The 21,925-nt window shown below is 45.6% G+C and overlaps 1 protein-coding gene across 6 annotated transcripts in view; it reads left to right on the top strand.

Moving 5' to 3' along the window:
• The first annotated feature begins 459 nt into the window (after positions 1-459).
• SH3RF2 (SH3 domain containing ring finger 2) overlaps positions 460-21,925 on the top strand; it is a 116,582-nt gene continuing 95,116 nt past the window's right edge. For 3 of the 6 annotated variants that reach the window (XR_014778459.1, XM_084778198.1, XM_084778197.1), the window contains exon 1: positions 2,345-2,908. Coding sequence is in view for 5 of the 6 variants with exons in the window: in XM_084778198.1 (XP_084634324.1) it covers positions 2,531-2,908 (378 nt within the window). In the remaining variant the exon portion in view is untranslated. Of the gene's footprint in view, positions 547-1,254; positions 1,369-2,344; positions 2,909-21,925 lie in introns of those variants that run through there. The other 3 variants (XM_084778196.1, XM_084778195.1, XM_084778194.1) reach the window with 3 other exon arrangements.

Below are 21,925 nucleotides of genomic sequence, written 5' to 3'. Positions count from 1 at the left end.
AAAGAGGGCAGGGGGGGGGAAAAAAAGAAAAGGAAAATTGATTTGTATTTAGGGTGGGGAGCAAAGTCTCACAATATAGCCCAGATAGATTCAAAGTCATGATCCTCCTGCCTCTGCTTTCCCACTACTGGGATTACAGGTGTGGACCACACACCCAGCCAGAAGATATAAGGAGGAGGAGGAACAGGAGGAAGAAGTAGAAGAGGAGGAAGAGGAGGAGGAGGAGAAGGAAAAGAAGGAGGAGGAGGAGGAGGAGCCAGTTTCTAGTTGCAGCTTTAAACTCACTCTGCAACTTGAGAGAATCTTTTGATCTCTTTAGGCATAGCTGCCTCATCTGCAAAGCATGCTGATTGGTCAGGCTAGGGCATTATCTTTTGACTTCTTGCCATCCTAGATAAGGGTGGGTGCCCTCAAACCCTCTCTTCTCTTAAAGCCTGCTCACTCCATGAGCAGAGTGCGTAGTTAAGAACACAGACCATCTACCTTCCATCTGATGCCACTTGTAGGGTGACCTGTTTTCCTGCCTGTCTTCGCGTCCTTATCTGAGTGAGTAAACCTTAGCTGCATTCTCATTGGTAAAAGGGAGAATGCAAATAAAGTATTTAGAATACTAGCTGACACAGACAGGGGCCACCCTGCTGTTATGTAACGTCATCACCTCCTTACTCAATCGACTGCCTCGCAACTTCACATAAAAAAAATTATTGATAAATCAGAAATGGAACTTTAGCATCATATAGATGTGTGGAATGTCTGCAGGAAATAAGACAGGTGCTGGGGGTTCATTACTTTGGCCTTTTTAAAAGATCTTCCTGAGCTTGGATTTTCAAAGTATGTGCATGTACACCCAACTCTTTTTTTAATTGGAAGAAACTGAGTCAAAGATTACTGAAGTCTCCCTTGTCTCAAAAATTCAAGGAGTGATTATCACTTTTAAGACCAGTATTTTACGAGAGACTGGCTTATCTTTGCACCACAGCTATCATTAATATGTTTGACCTTCTCAGGAAATCCTTATAAAAGTTTAAAAATAAGTAGGAGCACCTTGGCATGCTTCTAACTAAGCAAGTTTAAGCTGCCTGAATGAGGGCGAAAAATGAGGAGGTGGGTCCACAAACTCTTTGCTGCTTGGACCTACGCTGTGACATCAAGGATAGGTTAGCTGAGGTGTGGCTGACAGGCAGCAGCCGGCAGTGACAGTGTTAACAGGGCTGGGTAAGGTGATCCCTTGAAACTGGAAGTTTTCAAAGCTTGGCAGCTGTGCTGCCCAGCCCTTGAGAGGAAAGGAGGTTGGCCAGTTAGAAGGAGCACTCCCCAGCTGAGCCCAAAACCAGGAGAGCAGATTGCAACTGCAGTTATAGGCACCAGGTTAGTAGCCTCACGCACCTCTCCAGCATGCCAACAGCTCTGGAGAAGACACTCCCACCCCACCCCCACCGCCCCAACACTCTGGCTGTCTCAGTTTAGCTGTGCTAACTGCTGGGGGCCACAGGCCTTCCTGCCAAGTTCACAGGCCACTTCTGTCATCACTGTCACAGGAGCCTGGGCATAGCTGACTTTTACTGTGGGAAGACCTCTCCAAACTGGAGAGTTGGTTTCAGGCATCCGAAATGAAACTATTTCTAAAGCCAGGCTTGTTTTCGGAACACACACACACACACACACACACACACACACACACACACACACACACCCCTGCCTGTTCACTTATGCTGCTTCCTCTAAGTTTCTGTAGGCTGTGACCACAAGCCTGAACTCCTTTCTGCTTCAAGCAGAAACCCAGGACAATTGTCAAAGCAACTAAACAGGCCCTGGTAGGAGGAAAAGAAAGTCTCTGACACTAAACTACTCTGGAGTAAAGGAAGGCGGGGGGGGGGGGGGGGGAACAGGGGACAGAGTTTAGGGGAAACAATATTGGGGAGCAGGAATTTTTCTTATATATTGCGAGAACAAAACAGTGGAGGAAGCTCTACTGTGAGGGAAAGAAGTCTGCATCTGTATGGGAGTCAGTAAACATTTCTCCAAGCTCATCTGCTTAGGCGTAAGATAGGGGTGAGAGGAAGGGAAATTGCACTGTGAGGGCCTAAGTCTGAGCTGACAGACTGGGCTCCGGGAGGGAGAAAGGGCTCCTCCACTCTTTCCAGTAGAGAAGTAGCTCCCTGCCTCAGCGGGCCAGTCTTCTCTCCTTCGTAGGGCCCTCGGCTCAGAGGCAATGAGCAGCCAGTCACTGTGCAGACTTCCCGCGGATCCCTGCAGCAGGCACATTGAGCCTTCTAACCTCCTGTACTGAGGCAGAATGAGTCATCCGAAGCTCGCGGAACAAAGTACTTGCAGCTGCCTTTCAAGATACTGCCTCCATGTAGGTGGGACACACCTCTCAGGGCAGTCACACTTTTTTTTTTCCTCCTTCCTTCACACAGGCAAGGAATTCTTGATGCTCCCAAAAGACTGGCTCTACTCCTTCCGGGCTCGGCTGTCCCTACAATGTGGAGCCTGCTTCTTCAGGTCGGGACTGGCGTTTTAAAATAAAATGGATGATTTGACGTTACTTGATCTCCTGGAGTGCCCTGTGTGCTTTGAAAAGCTCGATGTCACAGCCAAAGTCCTCCCCTGCCAGCACACCTTCTGTAAACCATGTCTACAGAGGATTTTCAAGGCCCACAAGGAGCTGAGGTGCCCGGAATGCAGGACCCTGGTGTTCTGCAGCATCGAGGCTCTGCCTGCCAACCTGTTGCTGGTGCGTCTGCTGGATGGTGTGCGTTCCGGGCAGGGCCCGTGGAAAGGGGGCTCCTTTCGCAGCCCTCGAATACTGACCTTGCAGGACAACAGGAAAGCCAAAAGCAGCCCCAGAAGTCTACAGGCTAGCCCTTTCCGGCTGGTACCCAGCGTCAGGATCCACATGGATGGGGTAAGAGAAATCTTGCTTGCTGATATGATGTGCACATGGAAGTTGGCTAGGTGTATGCAGAGAGCGAGGGAACAGACTCCCACCGGAGTGCTGGAGACGATTCCCCAGAAATCAGATGGGTGAGCTGTGATGGCTTTACCAACACACAATGGGTACTCTCAGCCTATCTAACCGTCTCAGAACTTCAAGTGCGTGATACATTCTCTTTAGTGGTTGTCCAGAGGGAATTGAATGAGGAAAGGACTCGTAGATGATCGGTTTTTTTCGTTTTGTTTTTTTGTTTTGTTTTGTTTTGTTTTGTTTGTCTTTCATGTCTACTGCTAAGGGGCCAGACCAGTGTATGGGAAATTCCTCACCTGAGGGTGAGGAATAAAGAAAATAAATTCAGCTGCAGGTTGCTTTTGAGATTCCTGAGAAGCTTTCATATGGCAGGTGTTGCTTGAAATTTATCTACATCTGTCCTCCCATCCCTTGTCAGAAAGTGCTGTCATGATGACGCTCATTCAAAATCTGTACAAAGTAAATCTATCGAGATACACGTGACACCCGAAATCACTCAGGAGGGAAGTGTTTAGGTGGATGGACTGATTGATGGCAAAGGCATACAGATGTGTATAGGAACCCTGCTGGTGTGTGTCTACAAATCAAGAGAACACACAAAATACATGGTGTAGAGCCAGTCAAACCATACAGCTCCCATGCTCCTCTGTCTACCCCTGACAGCATATCCTGAGGAAGTTATCTGGCCTGCTATGTAAGAGCATGCCTCTGGAGGAGGACACAGTCCTGAGTCCACTGGGATTACGTGTGTTGTCATCCCTGGACCCTCAGAACCAAAATGGACACAAAGCCATGGCTTAGATTGTCAACATACTTAGGCAATCAAAGATGCAAGCTTTAATGCTGGCAACTGGGTCCCGACGCTGCCCTAAAGAGTATCAGTGGGTGCGAGCGTTTGGCACTGAGCTTCCTCCTCATACAGAAAATGCTTAAGGTGTACATTTACAACCCATTCCTAAGGTCTTTCTTTTAAGAGTTCAGTCTCTTGGGCGCTCAAGTCACCCATGTGGTAGGGTTGTGTGTGTAAACATTCAAAAATGAGAGCGGGAAGGTAGTGTAGTTTCTTCACTGAAGTTTTTCCTTTCTTTCTTTCTTTCTTTCTTTCTTTCTTTCTTTCTTTCTTTCTTTCTTTCTGTTGTGCTTGTGTGTGCACACACATTCCAGAAAAGGGATGGGCGCTCACTTCTCTGGAAGTCTCCTCAATCAATCAGAACCCACACAGGCCTGGGAAGGTAGAGTAGGGCGGAGCGCAAACTTTATTCAAACATGCCTTGCTAATAGAGAAAGCTATCCGTCTCTGGGTTGGCAAATCTCCCTTGAACTCCTAACACCTAGAAACCTCTTCTCCCCGCTTTCCTACAAAAGCCTGACTTAACCTTTCAGGAGAGGATCACCATTCACTACGGAACTGTTGCCTGGAAGAAGGCGGGTCCCCTGTAAGCTTTGCATATTTCTGTCCAGGTTTTCCTCTTTCCCCTATGCTGCTAAGAAAAGTGCATCGCTGGTTATCAGGGCATTGAACCATATGAGATTCGCAGAGTGCGCCTCCATGGGGTGGGGGAGCAGGGGGGATTGAGAGCAGATACGACAGAAGACATTAAGATAGTGGGTGTCCTTGGACCTCTTCTTGCGGACTTGGAACATGGGACAAGACAGACCCTGATGTGCCCAGTGCCCACTCACAAAGCTGTCGTGGACCTAGGTTTGTCATCCCACTGAAATAGACTGGAGGGCTTGTGCATTCAGACGGAATCCTAACTAATAAACATGATTTTCAAAGAGAGGAGCTGGCAGCCCACCACTGGCACCCCCTCCACTCATTCGTTTCTTTCTTTGAAGTGTTCACCTCATGCCTTTTGCCTCTTGATGTGGATTCGAACAAACCCATTCCCGGATGTTAATATGGTATCGTTCTGCAACGTGTTTCTGCTTGTAAAACTATAACTATCTTCCTGGTATGAAACCATCATGCCTCCCAGTTAAGGCATGGATGCTGCGCTCTGAGGATGGATTTGTAACATCAATCAAATCCCCTGGAGTTATTTGCCCTCTCTGCCTCAGTTTAGCCAACCAAGCCAACAGCTAGTAATATTTGCTACCCCCCTCCTTTCTCTAAGGCACTGTGAAATTATCTTTGCAGCATGCTGTATCACCATGGAAAACATCCGCCAGGGAAATGCAAAGCACCATCATTATCAGTAATTTAAACTCTCGGTGTGACTTTGGGCAAGCCACTTAAGTTAGCTGGGTCTCAATTTAAAATTCTGTAAAATGGGAAAATGTATTGTAAAAACAGAGAGCCGCCTTGACACCTAGCTAATTAGTGTTTGCAGAGCTCTCTGAGAGCCTCAGATGAAAGGCATTGGGAGATCGTTATCATAGTAAACATCACTATTGACTGTTTATTGTGCCCTGCCATTCTTGTGAGGCATTCTGCAAAACACAGGAGTTATAGCCCTTGCAGGAAAGCGGAGCAGGCATTGTTATTAAACATGACTCTGTGGTGAACCCAGACTGGAGTAATACTAAGCCTAAGTAGTCCCCTGAGCAGGGAAAATAATCTGTTGTCAGAGGGTAGCATTTTGTAAGGCACCTCTTTCATAGGCCTCCCTGATAGCCTGGCACTCTGAAGGAGTTCATTTAACTTCCTACCCACAAGTTGTTTAAGCCCCAAGTCTGTTCTGCTCGCCCAGGCTCATCCACCAAACAAGCTCATCAAGATCCTTCTTGTTGGCTCAAAGAGGCCTTGATGTCTGTTGTGCCAGCGAGTATCCTAGGGTGGAACCAATAGTCACACCTCACGCTGCCAGCCCAAGAGAGGGAAAAATTAGCCCATTGTGCCTACACATCTAAATCCCTCCCAAGCTGATTGTGTAAAAGAAAACCTGAGAAGTAGCTGCAGGCTTTTACAGCGTGCAATTCTTCCACCTAGATGACTGGCTCTGGTAGGCTCCTCGGAGTACAATTCCCTCTTCCTCACAAGTGCTGCCAACGCCAAGGAACTGGACCAGCCCTCAAAGTGCTATGAGTAGCTGAAGAGCTTATCTTTTCCCCCCTATTCTTTCAGTTTAAGAATATTTCTAAATTAGGGCAGGTAATAAAGGTTTTGAGAAACTGAAAATCCAAACCCGAGTCTGCTCAGTCAGTGGTTATGTACTTTGACTGAGTCACTTAAACCTCCGGGCCTTCAATTCTCCATCAGCAAATTGAAGATAATAGCAGTGCCTACCTCAGAGTGGTTGGTGAGATATGAATGAGATGATTCACACCCATTAACTCTTAGGGCGCTGACTGGCTCACGTTGGATGCTCAATAAATATTAGCTGTGATTGTTACTTAAGTGACTCAACACTTTCTACTCAAAATCACACGCCCTCTCTCGCCCCCTTGAGAATTAAGTGCCACCCCAAAATGATTCTTGGTGCCCTGGTGATCTGACTCCTCTGGTTTCCCCACCCCCACTCCCCAAAATGATCTACGTTATGGCCCATAATTCAGGTATGTGACTTCACAGTCTGTGCTGGCTTTGAAGTTCCATTTCAGACCCCCTTAGGGAGCTGTGGGTTGATGGTAGGAGAAAGCTCACAAACTTCACTTGTCTGAATAGTACAAGAAATTAATTAAAAATTTAAAACCACACATAGAAAGCAAGTATCTGGTTGACCTCCCAGGCAACACCAATTCTTCATTACCTTTGCAGTTTCTCTTTTCCCTGCCTCTCTCTCTCTCTCTCTCTCTCTCTCTTCCCCCACACAACTGTCACCAACCTCGGTCTCTCAGGGCTAGACTTTCTACCTGCACTGCTAAGCATTGTGACAATCGCACACCCTATCAGCGAGAACACACCTGCTGTCACCACACACAGACCAGGTGGCTTTGTCATAGAAACTCATTCAGCGGCTGTTGCAAGCACCTGAGGGGGGAACAAAAAAAGAGGTCAGAAAGCACTTGAGGGAGCTGAGGTCCAGCAGAAACCACGAAGTGGTTGTGCCCCTTTCTTGGGTCTCATGTGTGTTCCAAGCTGTAACACAGATGGTGGTTTTTGCTAAGTGTGCAAAGAGACTAAACTCATTCCAGGTCCTGAAAGCAGCAGGCAGGTGACACCTGGGACAACCATATGTAGCATGTAGAAGGATTCAAGCAGGTAGAGGCTGCGGGTGAGAAACGGGGAGAAAGGGTGGCCTTACTCATAGTTACTTGTAAACATCTTTGGGAAAACACAGGGCCCCGAATTTTACTATTGTCACCTACCATCAACACACCAATTCCTAGTTCTAGCCCACTCCCCTTTTCATTGCTGTGTTCCCAGATTTCAGGCCAGACGGAGCTGCCTTTGTGCTGGGATTTACTATTTGTTAGCTGTGAAGCTTTGGGCAAATTACTTAGCGCCTCCACTCCTCAGTTTCTCTATTGTAAAACGCAGATAATAATGGCATGCATACAGCGTAAGGTCATTACGAAGTTAAAATGTGATGATGACGCATATTGAGAGGTTAGCATATGCGCCTGGCATCCAACAGTAAATAATAAAGCACCGGGCATAGAAAAGTCTGCCGGTAGCAAGGCCCTCTAAAACAGCTGAGCAATGCTCATATTAACACAGAGACTGATGCAATCACAAGGTGTATGGGTCTGCATCAGGTCCTCTGCATATAAACGATAGATTTCAGTTTAGTGCTGTTATGAGACTCCCGAATGTGTGAACTCTTGTGCCTTCTCTTGGGGCTCTTTTATTCTTCTGTTGGCCTGTCCACCAACTTCGATATAATTTTTTTTTTCATTTTATCGTCATTCTTTATTTTGCCATGTTTTGATGTTACTGCCTAGAAGTGATACTGGAAAGGGAGTGCAGTCTGCACTTGGTACATGGTTCTTAGTGTTGCCCGATTCCCAGCTGGCCTCCTCTGATTTCCCTTCCCCTCAGTGTACAGATGGGAAGGACCCTGCCATCGCCTGCCTGATGATCAGAGTGATTCTTGCTAAGGGCTCCTCCCTGTTTTAGTGAGCCCAGTGTCCTGTGACCTGTTTTAAAGGTGTCTGGCTTATTCCCCATAGGAGGCCTCAGCTCTGAGGCAGGTGGGTGGGGCATGAAGTTCTCCCTAGCCAACAACAATTATCCACTGCCAGGGAAACACCACCTTGGGGATTAGCATATGCATATTTCTGGGTTGTTTTCCTTTCTGCAGATGAAAGGTTGCTACACCCATGTCTCATCATACTATAAAGAGGTTTGGGAGAGAAAGTATTCTAGTAGCTTGTGACCCGAGAAGAGCAGCCTCGTGTGACCCATTGCAGGGTTCTGCTCAAACCGGATAGAACACGCTACCAACCCGTTTCCTCCCCTATCTTTCACATTCTTTTCATCTTTGTTTACTTCGGAGACCAGCCTTTCACACTTGGGCACTATAAATCCTCAGTGGGTGGCCCACAGAGTTCCAGAGTCAACCCTCAAAACTATAAGCTTCTTTTCAGAACTCTATTGAGATTGCAGAAGACCTTAGCCTCTAATGGCCTGAGAATCTCCGAGTGGCAGATTGTACTAAAACCCGTTTCCCAAACTCTTCTTCCTCCTCCTGTTTGGTGCTGGGGATTGAACCTTGGGCTTGTACAAGCCTAGCAAGTGCTCTGTTACAGAACTACTTCCCCCAGCCCTTCCTGTTTCTTTCATTTTGTTTTTTGTTTTTTTTTTTTTAATTTGGGCAAGGGGATGGGGGGGGGGGAGGTCTTGATAAGTTGCCCAGCTTTTTTGAGTTTACTCTGACATCCAGATGGGCTGTGAGCATCAGTCCCCTTGCCCCAGCCTCCTGCTTTGGCAGCATTGTAGGCTTGTGGCTCTAGGGTAAACTCATTCCCCAAATCTCAACGACACTGCATCCCATTCTCCGGTCTCTTCTCAGGACTTCAGTAAGACAGCGAGTGCTGTCTCAGAGTTCACATGCTTAGTCATAACACAGACCTTATTTTTAAGCAACTCTGAAACCCGCTATCTCCATCTTCTGCAGAACTTAGTGTCTGCTGGTTTCTAGCCACAGTAACTATGGTAACCTACACAGCAAAGTAAGAATCTCACCTTCTCAGGGCTCAACCTTCAACTCTGACTGGCTGGAAACACAGCGATCAGCATACAAGATCACAAATCTGGGTATAACAGGTGTTTCTGTGTGTAGATCAGATATTGATTGTAATATGACATCATTAGAAGACATACTATCTGTGTGCTTATGACATATGGGGGGCAAGAAACATGGCCATATTGGCTACTCAATTGTAAGAAACATCTGACTTTAGGAATGTTGAGGTTTGCTAAAAGCAGCATCGCCCCGTTCCAATTATATAAAGCTCAAGAAAATACAAAATTATAAACTATAATTTGGAGGCTAGTGAAGATGTCTAATTTAATTGCATGTGAGTTTATCAAAATCCACAATCCTTTATACTTAAATGGATGAATCCCTATGTATGTTATAATCCAATAAAGTTGACTAAGACAAAGAAGACTTAGACTCAAGCATACTAGAAGAATGTGAGGTACTGGGTAGATCATTTTGAGGGGAATGAAGCTTGGCCAATACAAAGAAACTTTGTACAAGATAAGCACTTTTAAAGACTGAAAGTGGGTGGGGTCAAGGAACGGAAAGGGAGGGTCTGATCTGCGCATGGGCTACAAAGAAAGGCAGGAGAGAAGTGTGTTGAATTAGAACAGAAATTGGAATGGAGAAAACAGACAGGATGGAGGCCCAGAGTCCTGACTTCTTAGCAGGGTGGCTAACTACTTGGAAAGCACATGTCAGTTGCTCCCCGTAATAAAGCCACACCAAGAGCCATTGCAGACTGGCTACATGTCAGTGTGTGGCCTGTCAGCTCTATCGGTAGAGACTTGATGGACCAGTCACAGCTAAAGGACATAGGTGTGCTCCAAGGTGGTAACTAAGCACATTAGGAAGCAGAGAAGCAGCAGTCAGCAGAACCATTCTTTACCATCCATATGGGCAGGTCACCTAGCCAGCCCAGCACAGAGGAATTCCAGCCACAGCGCCCAAAGCAAGGGACAGAGCAGCATAAGACATGGTCCTTTGTAAGCAGCTTCCTGCAGCTTGGTCTTTGTTAGCAGTGATGCTGACAATACAACCCCAGAACCCCAGCTCGGTAGCCAGAGTACCCAATGCCTGCCACCCTGTTCCTCAGTGCCTGCCACACACAAGCCCTGTCCTGACAAGTCACCCCCAGGAACTTTTGCTGAATTCATGTCAGATATCTGTCAATCTTTCAGTCTTACTCCAAGACACTAAGAGAACACAGAACTCAGCTTTCAATACTGCACTCTGATCCCCTAGCCTATAGCCGAACCCATGCTAAGCTCTCCAAAATGTCTATTGAAAGGGTGAATAACTAAATGAGTACATGTTCCTGGTAGACTTCATGGAACCTTGGGCTAACCCCTCATGGGGCAGGAATGGCCCCTTTGTGAATTTAAACCATTACTGAGCTGTGTGGAATGACCTGCACACTATATTAGGGGCAAAGCACATGGTGCCTGAAATGCTCTTGACATGAGTCACCTCCTTAAATACCTTTTTGATGGATGAACATCTCTCTGCTAACAACATGGTGGGACAGGTTCACAAACCCTTGGGTCATGAATTGCTAATCCTAAGGCAGGAACCACCACCGTGCACAGAGCTAACCTCCTTTGTCAAGCACCACGAAGCCACACACACTCCTTGGTTCTTGGTAGGCACACTTGATCAGAGTTCATTGGCAGTTAGTCACAGACATGAATGGGTTCCAAAATGTTTTGCCTCCGAGTTACAAGCTGAGTTGGCATTACTCCCACTGTCACTGTGGACAGGAACATGGCTGGGGGACTCTGTTGCTGCCAAAATTCTAACTTCACCACATAATATTAAATCTGCCACGAGAGGCTTGCCGATGCTCGTTGCTCTGCTGCACTGAGTGCATTCATCCTTTGCCACTGTGATTACTGACCATCTCTAGAGCATTTTCATCTTCTCAACATGAAAATCTAGACCTGCTGCAACCTATGTACGTAGGTCTCCCCACAGTGTGTGTGTGTGTGTGTGTGTGTGTGTGTGTGTGTATCTGTCTGTATCTCTGTGTGTTTGTGAATAAAGGGAACAGATTCCTTTGTAGAGTTTTTAAAATATGTATCTCAACTTTCCTGCTACTTCTAATTAAACTTCCCATAAGATAAGCAAAGAATATAGTATTGTGACTCTGAAGAAAGGCCCCGGTTTGATATGTACTGACTGTGTGCTTCTGAGTAAGTTACTTAGCAACTCTGAGAAGTGTTGGTGTCAAGTAGAAATAGCAGGGCACACCTCACAGGATGGCTTGGAGAATTCAGTGAGACAGTAGTGTAAAGTATCCAGCCAGTGGTCTAGCTGCTGCACAGGTTAACCGTGTGCATACCCATCCAGGTAGCTGCACATATCTGCTGAAGAGCTACCCCACTTGCTGGTTCAGTGGCTATGTCCCTGCTATGAACATGGAAGTAAGCACTGTCCTGGAGGTTTAGGGAATGTTACATTTAGTAAAGCATTTGCCCTGCAAGTACAAAGTTCAATGGCCAGAACCTGTGTTGAAATGCTGAGCATGGTGGTGCACAGGGGAGGCAGAGGCACGAGACTCCCCAGGCTCACTGAACTGATTAGTGAGCTCCAGCCCATGAGCAGCTGTGTGTGTGTATGTGTGTGTGTGTAATTTTTACAGATTTTGTTTCCTGTACATTGTTGTGAGAATTGAATGCAGGTCCCCTGGAAGAGCAGCCAATGTTCTTAAACAGTGAGCCATCTCTCTAGTATAAGAGACCCTTTCTTAAAGGAAGTAGATGGCTTTCCTGAGGATGACACCTCAAGTTGTCCTCTGGCCTCCACATACATGCACAGGTACTCACCTGTACACTCACACATTAAATAAAATAACAATCCCTGTGCCACTTGGAGGATAAGTCAAGAAAAAGCCTAAGAATTTTCTAACGCAGGGCCTGTTGGATACTAAGTTCTTGTAGGCACTGGACTCTTTGTCTTCAGCTTCAGGGAAGATGAAAGCAAATGAAACATGACCTTTTTCCTCAAAGAGCCTTAAACGCTAACCACGAAGACGTGTTAATCAATCCTAAAAGTAGTGCAGTGTGCTAAGATAACAGGTGAAGGATGGGTCCACTCTGCCAACACAGTCCGTGTAGGGTGTGCCGCCTGAGCACCATTCTTGGGGTGAAACACTTCAACTCACAGACTCTGATATAGTGTGTTTTAAGTTTAAAAAACAAATTTACTATTATGTGCCTGGACACTTTACCTACATGTATGTCTGTGCACCATGGGCGTGCAGTCCCTACAAAGGCCAAGAGAGGCAATCAGATCCCCTGGAACTGGAGTTACAGACAGTTGTGAGCCACCATATAGGTTCTAGGAATTGAACCCAGGTCCTCTAGAAGAGCAGCCAGTGCTCTTAATCACTGACCCATCTCTCCAGCCCAAAGACTCTCAGTCTACATGCAGCCACTGACCTGAGTACCACTGGAATCTCCACGTTATACATAGCAGTCCCAGGCTCAGCTAGGGTTGAAAGTATTGTTTTGATAAGAGAATATGGTTATAGAATGTGGTTAGCATGCCTGTAGTAGCTGTGGGAGAGTTCGGGGAAGTGATTGAGTTGCATTTTTTTTTTTACATGCACATGGTCTGGGTCCCTAATCATCTAAGCATTGATGGATGACACTGAGCCTACACATTTCAGAATACACTGAGGCATACATGCTGAGTATTGAGTCCTGGACTCATGGCCCCAAGGCTGCTGATGGCTTTGGAAAATATATCACAGTCAACAGAAAGAGTCTCAGCAACTTAGAGTATTCAGTATCACCCCTTCCCCCAAAGGGCTACTAAGAGGACACTAGCCTGGAGAAGGAGACATAAAGCAGATAATCCCAGGGAGCTCGAAGCAGACCACCCACACTGAGGACATCCATCAAGGGGCCAGGCACAGGAAGGCAAGAATGAGGCAGTCTTCCTAAGCAGGAAGCTGGCCCCGCGTGGCTGGCTGAGACTCACTCTTGGGTCTGTGTTGCCTTCTGTCTTACACCCCAAGTCAGCCTTATGTGCTCCCTGAGATTCACAGGGTCCCCTCTTGCTTCTGACCCAGGCTCCATTAGCGCCTGTCAGCCTGCACTCTACTCTCTCCCATTGGCCCCTATCTCCATAGGGTAAGGAAGCGTCCGGTCTTCCTCTGTACCTAGCATAGCCTCTCAGCTGCAGCCAATACTTGCCAAATAGTTCTCTGAATGCCTGATATTTGCCACACTGTAAGAAGCCACAGTCAGATAAACCAGCTTCTGCGCTGAAGAGCTCCCTGAAGGCTGTCTGCGTTTCCTGAGGCCAGCAGAAAGTTAGCCATTTTGCTCCCAGAATCCTTGCCAGCCCCTTTCTGATTGACAAAGATGGTTCCTGACTTGGGGCCAGGTGTGCTAGGAATGGCATGTAAGCACTTGCAGAGGATTCAAAGGTAATTAGATTAGATTTCAGAAAGTAAAGAAGAAGAAGAAGAAGAAGAAGAAGAAGAAGAAGAAGAAGAAGAAGAAGAAGAAGAAGAAGAAGAAGAAGAAGTTGTTGAACCAGAATGGGGCAGATTGCAAGAAGAACGCCAGCCTGGCATGTCTTCTGAGTAGGTCATGCTGATTTTTTGCAGAGTTAGGAATGATACCGCCATACACATAAAAGTATTTTAATTGGTTACCAAGGCGATGTGACAGAATCATTGGGCACAGAACAAGAATAGAACCATGCAGAGCGGTGTTCAGGAACCGTGTTTATCTGAAATATTAACAAACTGCCTGCATATAAGAAAGCAGGGGTGACAACAAATTTTATTGGGGACTTTTGCTTAATAAATAAGAAATGGAGCAGAGACAGAGAAAAGCTCTTCTCCCTACTCTCTAGAGACGCAGCAGAGGCAGTCTTCCAAAACTCACGGGTCTCCTTGGAATGAGTTCCTGTGGACAGAGAAAATCCCAGGCGATCAGCTCTTTGCTTAAAGGAAGGTGGAAGTGGGTGAGAGTACGGAGAGAGAATGGAAGAAGACACCAGCACTGCCTTCCTCCTGAGAGAGAGGAAAGGATACAGGATACAGCAAAATGGTCCCATCCCTTCCTTTTGATTTTCCTTTATATTGGAAAAAGGAAGTATTTTTGTATTAAACACATTTCTTTTTTATTACCTCATTTTTGTTTTCTTTGAAGAGGAGAGAGTTCAAGACAAGGTTTCTCTGTGTAGCCCAGGCTGTCCTGGAACTTACTTTGTAGACCAAGCTAGGCCCTAACTCAGAGATTCGTCTAAGTCCGTCTCCGAAGTGCTGGGATTAAGGATGCCACCACTGTCCAGCTTCCTTTTTGTCATCCGTGGTCTGAGTTTCTTCCACAGCAAGCCAGGTTGCGGGTTGGGTGTGCTGCGTTCCTACAGTCCATCATTCACATCCCAGGACCTGGAGAGTAGAACAAAACTAGTCTAGGGGAGTGTTGGGTCTGATTGCACGAGCAACGGTAAGAGGGCCAGAAAAGGAAGCTGGGAAGGGGCATGGGCACCGTGATTAACTGTTACCTTGACAATGACTGGGACCACACAGCACGCACCGTATTCCAGGCAGTGTGCAAAATAAACCGATTTTTCTTTACTTCTTCCACTATTCCCTGGAGGCCTGCTGTATCTCTCTCTCTCTCTCTCTCTCTCTCTCTCTCTCTCTCTCTCTCTCTCTCTCTCTCTCTCTCTCTCTCTCTCTCTCACATGAAAACAAAACAAAACAAAAACAGCTAGTTAATGCAGGGCCAGGACTTGAACCTTATCTGCCTGAATCTAAGGCCTGGGCACAGGGCAGGGCAACCAAGGGGACCAGGACCAGGACCAGGATGTAACTCCATGGAGCCTGCACAAGCGGCTGTTGCTGGTCGCTTCCGGCTGCCGCCCATCTCTCCATGCCAATGATTCTGAGAAGCTCCCAGAGCATGGTTTAGCCCTCGGCTGTCTCAACTCCATAGTAAGGATGTGCTCCGTCTTTTTGTTTTTGTTTTGTTTTGTTTTGAGACAGGGTTTCTCTGTGTAGCCTTGGCTGTCCTGGACCCGCTTTGTAGACCAGGCTGGCCTTGAATTCACAGCGATTCACCTGCCTCTGCCTCCCAAGTGCTAGGATTATAGGCGGGATTGTCTGACCAGAAATTTAAGAATTTCAATCATTTTTTTTAATGAGTTTAGGTAAGTAGAGAAGGAGAGAAAAAAGGGAGATAAAGGAAAGAGAGAGGCAGGAAGAATACATGGGAGATATAGAGGTTGAGGGGCAGGGGAACACAGGCCTGAGGAGAGCAGAGAGAGAGAGACCAGTGGGAAATCAGATGTGCGCGGAGGGGAAATAGGCGGGCGATATTTTACCAGGAGTTATGACAAGCTGCGGTCCAGAACTAGTCTGCCTTCCCCCAAAATATAAACAGAGTCAGCGCGAAATATTTCCGTCCCATTCCCCGCAGAAACCTGTCGTCTGGGGCAGGCGGCAGAAAGCCAAGCCTGAACGTGAGGAAACTCAGTTTCCATCCGAGTCTCAGACGAGAAGCAACCGCGGACACGGAATTCATCCGAGTCCTTCCAAATCTTAGCAATGACTATGGCTCGGGGAAAAGTTTCAAACTCTCATTCTGAATATTCTAGCATTCCAAATTTAAGTTTTTCCCCTTCCAATTTTAGAGAATGTGCAGAAGAAACAGAAATATCCGCGTACATGTAATTTTAAGGAACTTTTTAATTTAAAGGTTCTCGGGGGCGGCGGGAGGGGGGTGGCGGGGGGAATAGCTGCCACCTCGAGGCCTTGAGGTTTTCAAGGGCCTGGAATGATTTAAGCCACAGAGCAATAGGGAAACTAAGGCTTGGGAGAAGGGAGAACCGTGTTCAAGGCCACTCACGTACGCTGACTCCAATGCCGCGTTCTACACAGGTGGTTCTCAACTGGTGGGTCGCGACCCCCTAACATCAACCCTTTTGCAAGTGTCGCCTAAGACAATCGGGAAACAGAGCTATTTATATTACCACTCATAACAGTAGTAAAATTACAGTTATGAAGCAGCGTCAAAAGTAGTTTTTTGTTGCGGGGGTGGGGGGTCAACACGACATGAGGACACAGCGTTAGGAAGGTTGAAAACCGCTGCTCTAGATCCTTACACAGGGTTCACAGTGAAGCCTGTCTGTGCAAATAGGATGCGTAGCACACAGCTGTTTACTTACCGTGCATTTATGTATTTCTCTCGTCTTGTTACTAGTTTAAATCTTGGTACCGTACTCCCAACCACACATTCAGGGTCTATGTAAGTCATCTTGTTCTTGTATTCTAGAATTTTTACATCTTAAAGGAGGTTTTGAGGGTCCTCTAACGCCCGGCTGGCTACCTGCCCCACACCTCAGTCCTCTCTTTGGCTTCCCAGAGAGAGATTCACCTCAGGGCCTGGGTGTCCTCTGTTCCCTCCACCTCTGGAGAACAATGGGAAATGTGTGACTGAAATCTAGTCACAAACCCCATCAGCCAGCCTCATCTCAAACAGGAGCCTGTGACTTTTTGAAGGCAACTCCAAGCAGGTGCGCTTTATTGTCAGCAATGTCTTAACTCTCAATCTCATTTTCCTCAACCCGAACGTTTCAGTGAGTTCACCCAAGGAGCAAGTTCTAAGTATTACTGACATGAGGGGCAGTATAGAGCAATGGTTAGAGCTGGGGGAGGGGGGAGATGCTTTAAAGTCATGATGGGCTGGGTTCACATTTCTGCTTCTCTTCCTCATTAAGAATAGGATGATACACACCCCACCACAAGTCGGTTCTCAGGAATAACCGATACATTCAAGGACTGATCCATGGTGATAATTTTTATTATTAGATTTTTAATGGCCATATCTCCTATAAAAGTATCCATCATGTTTTATCATGTGCAGCTGGCCTAAGGTCTAATTACTTACTGGTCAAACCACCCACACATAACTACCTGTGGTTTTGACTCCTGTGGCAACTCTGAGGTGGCCCCACACCAGGTGGAGCACACCGAGTTCCTCTAGCAAGAAGTGCCACACTCTTAAAAGGATCTTTCTTGACATCCTTTCCCAGGAAAGAGTCTCCAGCCATAACAAACTGTGCTAAGACAGCCCCTTGAGAGCAATGCTGTTCTTCAGAGCCTTTAAAGGGAAAATATTTTTAGCTTCCACTTTGGAAAACGTATTTCTGTGTGTGTGTGTGTGTGTGTGTGTGTGTGTGTGTGTGTGTGTGCACGCGCGCGCGTCTGCTCTAAATTAAGCTCAGTGAAATGAAGAAATTCTGCACTTCGATAACAGTAGCAACTGACATTCACAGGTTACAAAAATCTACACCGCGTACTCTCTGCAAACTGCACACGACACTTGGCACTAGGATGTAGCCACGAACGAGACAGATCGACATATGCTCTAGTAGGATAGGTAGAAAGAACGACAACAGTGCACACGCACGTGCGTGTGCGTGCACAACGCCTGTGGTCTTACTTGGGTCCTCGGGCACTGTCAGGGCAGTGGGGACATCAACTGGAAAACAGAGGATGAACAATAAGGATTACAGTGAGGCCAGCTGTCAGCTGGCACTGAAGCTTAGGCCTCCGGGTACAACTCTGGGAGATGGTTGGTAAATTCTAACAGGTGATAGATCTGGCGAGTTTACACCACCCCCACCACCCCCATCCCATCTATGAGCCATTGGTTAAGAGCCGTCTTTGGGAGCAATCCAGGTTCAAGAAAGAGAAGATTTCCAAGAACATCGCAGGTATTGGCCATAAAAAACGAGCTAACTCCTGCACACATGAGGTACAAGTAAATATATCTGGGACACAGACACATATGCATAAAAGAAATATTTGAAACAACAAATGTAATGTGAATAAAGTATGACTTTTAGTTAACAACTTGTAAATAGTGTTCCATTAATATTTATATTACTCTACCATCTGGATGTAAAACATTAGCCATAGGCGTAACAGGCTATACAAGAGGTTTTTTTTCAATTATCCTAGGTGTTTTTTATGAATCTAGATAGTAACAAAATAGAATATATAGAATGTAAGAAGATATAAATAAGGTATAAGCAAGAAAATAAGTGGCGTGGTGGTGGCACACACCTTTTATCCCAGCACTCAGCAGTCAGAGGCAGGTGGATCTTTGTTGAGGCCACCCTGGCCTACAGAGCTAGTTCCAGGATCCTAAACTTCTGTGTTAGGATTAAAACTTATTTACACAGTAGAGACTGCTATGCTGGTAATTGTTGACAGCTGTCAACTACGTTCTATTAATATAATTAATAATAGAATTTCCTCTACGTGCTCAAAACATTATTCTAAGCCTTTCTGATTTTCATTGGTGGTGTTAATAAATATGCAGTTGTCTGTTTTTATTACTCTTTTTAAGGTAACCTATATCTTCTTATCTGGCTCTATCAAATGTCACTCCTTTATATGTACTAGTCTGTGACTACTCAAGTGCTTGAGCTAGTGCAATTGTGTGTATGTGTGTGTGTGTGTGTGTGTTATTATCCTACTTAATGCGTATAGAGCCTCTTACATCTGTACATTGACATCTTTATCTCTGTAGGGAAGAAAATTTGCTACCCAAAGGTGTTCTTCTCTTCTTAGTCCCCTGTGGACAATCCATGTTAACACTGTAGATTAATTTAGGTCACTGATCAGATGACCCCATGTTGAAAAGATTGCCCTGGGATAGCCACGAGGACCTGATATAACCAACTGTTTACACAGTGGAAGAAGCAGACAGACAGGGGGTCACAATGACCTAGTGTTGAAAGCGAATAAAGGGGGCCCAGAAATGCAGGCAGCTCCTGAAAGCCGGAAGCTGCTGTGGAGATGAGTTCTCCCCTAACGTCTCCAGAAAGCGGTGCATGCTGCCCACATCTTGAATTCAGCCCAGAGATACTTTTGTAGAATTTCTGACTTCCAGGAACAGCAGACGCAAATCTGGTGCTCTAAGCCAGTAACTTGTTATGACAGCTACAGAGAGTTCACACAGTGCTTTCCAAGGGTCCTGGAAAATTCTTCAAATACAGTTCCTAAATACCAGCTTTTACGTGCATTCTATCCTTCATATCTCTTGACCAATTTTAAATATCTCATATCTTTTTACTTCAGGGTTTTTTAAAAAAAAAACTATTGGTGTTTGAGTCTACTGAAAGCTAACACATATATTTATCACTATTAACTAACTTGTCTATAAATGTAATTGAGTTATATTATTCATGCCTTTAAAAGAAATTTGTACTTCTACTCAGTATTTTATTTTATTTAGGCTTGAGGTTTCTATATTAGAGGTGCAATAAATTATTTTAATCAAAATTAAATTTTTATTTATTTTTTATACTTGTCTTGGGGTTACTGATGCTGTGATGAAATACCACCAAAACCAACTTCGGGAGAAAGGAGTTTATTTGGCTTATACTTACACATCACTGCTCATCACTGAAGGAGGTCAGGACAGGAACTCAAGCAAGCAGGAGCCTGGAGACAGGAGCTGACACAGAGGCCATGGAGGGTGCTGCTTACTGGCTTCCTCCTCATGGCCAGGGCCACCAGACCAACGATGTCACCACCCATAGTGAGCTTGGCCCTCATCCACAAATCACTAATTAAGAAAATACTTTATATCTGGATCTTATGAATGCGTTTTCTCAGTTGAAGATCCCTCCTCTCTGATGACTCTAGCTTGTGTCAATGTGACATAAAACTAGACAGCACAATAGTCATCTGTTGAAGTCACTTTTACTAGTTCTCTTCAGTCTATCAATCCAGTTCTGACTGAGCAAACATGCTATTAGAATCCTCTTAGGCTAACTAGTGTGATGCGTAAGGATTTTCTGATTATTGATAAATATGTATATATGTATTTATGTATATTTACTTAATTCTGTCTTGGAAACAATGACTGTTTGACTGGTTTTAATCTGATATTCCAAATGTCTCATGCTTTAGCCTCAATTATACTTCCATTAAAGTTAGTAGTTTTTAAAAAGAAAAAGAAAATAAGCTGACAGATGAAGGGCTCAAAAAAGATGTTAGTAGAACACCAAGAACATCACTTATTTATGTGCAAGCGCACGAGTGCACACATACACACATGCATGTGAACACACACACACACACACAGGAAATGATCACAACTTGTGATGTGTCTGCAGACATCTAGAGTCACAAAGTAGAAGACAAAAAGACTCTAGTTAAGAGTGGTCAAGTACATTTATGTTGACACCTGAGGAACGAGAGGCAAACAGCTCTATGAAGAGCAGAGAGCACGGGAGCAGAACTGCCTCCTTCAGGAAGAGCAGAGTGGCAGTGAAGTGAAGCCTCTCTCCTTGATCAGCTCGGGAGACTTCTCTCCAACGGCCTTGGGGGCCAGGCTATCTTCCAGGGAGAACTGGTTCAACCAAATTCCTCCCATGACTACCTGAGGCCCAGCCTACACTGAGTGTTGCAAGGGCAGTCTAAACCACATTCTCTGATAACTTTCCTTTAAAATGCACCTGATAAGGAGTCATAAAACATGGATGGTAAGAACGCTTAAAGAAGAGAAGGTAATAAAAAAGACATCTGCTCTGCTTACTCTACACATGTGGAGTATATGGTTTAATGAGCGAAACGGGGATTCCAAGGTCACAGCATTTGCAGCACATACAAGGAACAAACTGGAGGTTTTCCCACTCTCAGTCAGAGCTCTTCACATTTTCCAAACTGGCTTTGCCTCTTCCACAGAGGATTTGTTTGTCTCCAAAGCATGTGGCACCTTAGGGATATGCTTGAAATATGGATCTATGCAGATTATGGGTGACCCTTGGCAACAGGGTGTTCTCAGTCCTTCTGAGCTCAGCAAATAGGCGTTTATAGGGCCTTGTGGTTTGTACCAATTTTGAACCTCAAAGGGTAGTTTTCTAAGACTCCAGGAAAAGTGCAAGGGATAAGCTCCCCAGAGCAGCAGCAATAAAATTATCTTTAAAGTGTAATATAAGTGCCGGGAAGAAGGTAAACGTAAGCTGTTAGCGAATGCCTCTTTTTCTTCTAAATACACGCCTTGGTGATTTTTTTTTTTTAACATTTTAAATCATTTCCAAAGATTACAAAAAAAAAAAAGATGCAAAAGAGGTGAGCATTTTGAGACTTGGGACGTATTAATTTGCTTTCATTTCTGTTTGCCAAAACTCCTAACCGAAACCAGTTCAAAGGAGCTTATATGAATGTAGATATTTGCTAAGTGATCAAATAGAAAATTCAGTTGCACTGGTCTCAACGCCTTCAAGGACCCAAACAGTGGGAGAGGGTTAGTTTCCTGTGCCTTGACTCTACTTCCTGCACATAGGCACACCCTTCTCTCCCCTAGGCAGTCAGCTCCTCCCCCATTGAATCTGAGGACAGCAACTCTGCCAGGGTTTTTAGTGGAAAGTAAAAACCACTAGTAGAGGAGGAGGTTAAGCAAAGGCAGAATAAACAAAAAGAAGTTAGGCAGCCATGTGTTTTCAGGAGGCTTAGAAAACCTGTTTGGAGGCCACCCTATGAGGAACACTTGTTCCAAAAGACCCCTGCTGGCTTGCACGTGTGACCCTGCTCACATGGAGGACAAGACCGCCCTATGGTCCTCTACCCGCTGCTGTATTGGAGGCCAATGTGCTTGCTATAGGGTAGCATAGGGATGCAGTCCCCCCTGAAACTTCTTTTTTTTTTTTTTTTTTTTTTTTTTTTGCATCATTAGTTCCCATTTGAATGTCAAGCCAGGTGTATTGACACAGCCTAGATCCCTACCTAACAGTGACAGTCACGCAGTTGGCATGCTCAGCTTTTCAATACGGAAGCAGGTAGGTCCTACCAGCCACCAAAACATAGAAGGTGCTGGGTGAGTTA

Source organism: Acomys minous, assembly GCF_964271855.1.
Source record: "Acomys minous genome assembly, chromosome: 4".
NCBI lineage: Eukaryota > Metazoa > Chordata > Mammalia > Rodentia > Muridae > Acomys > Acomys minous.
Note: the sequence above shows the minus strand (reverse complement) of the source record. Positions and strands in the feature narration are given on the sequence as shown.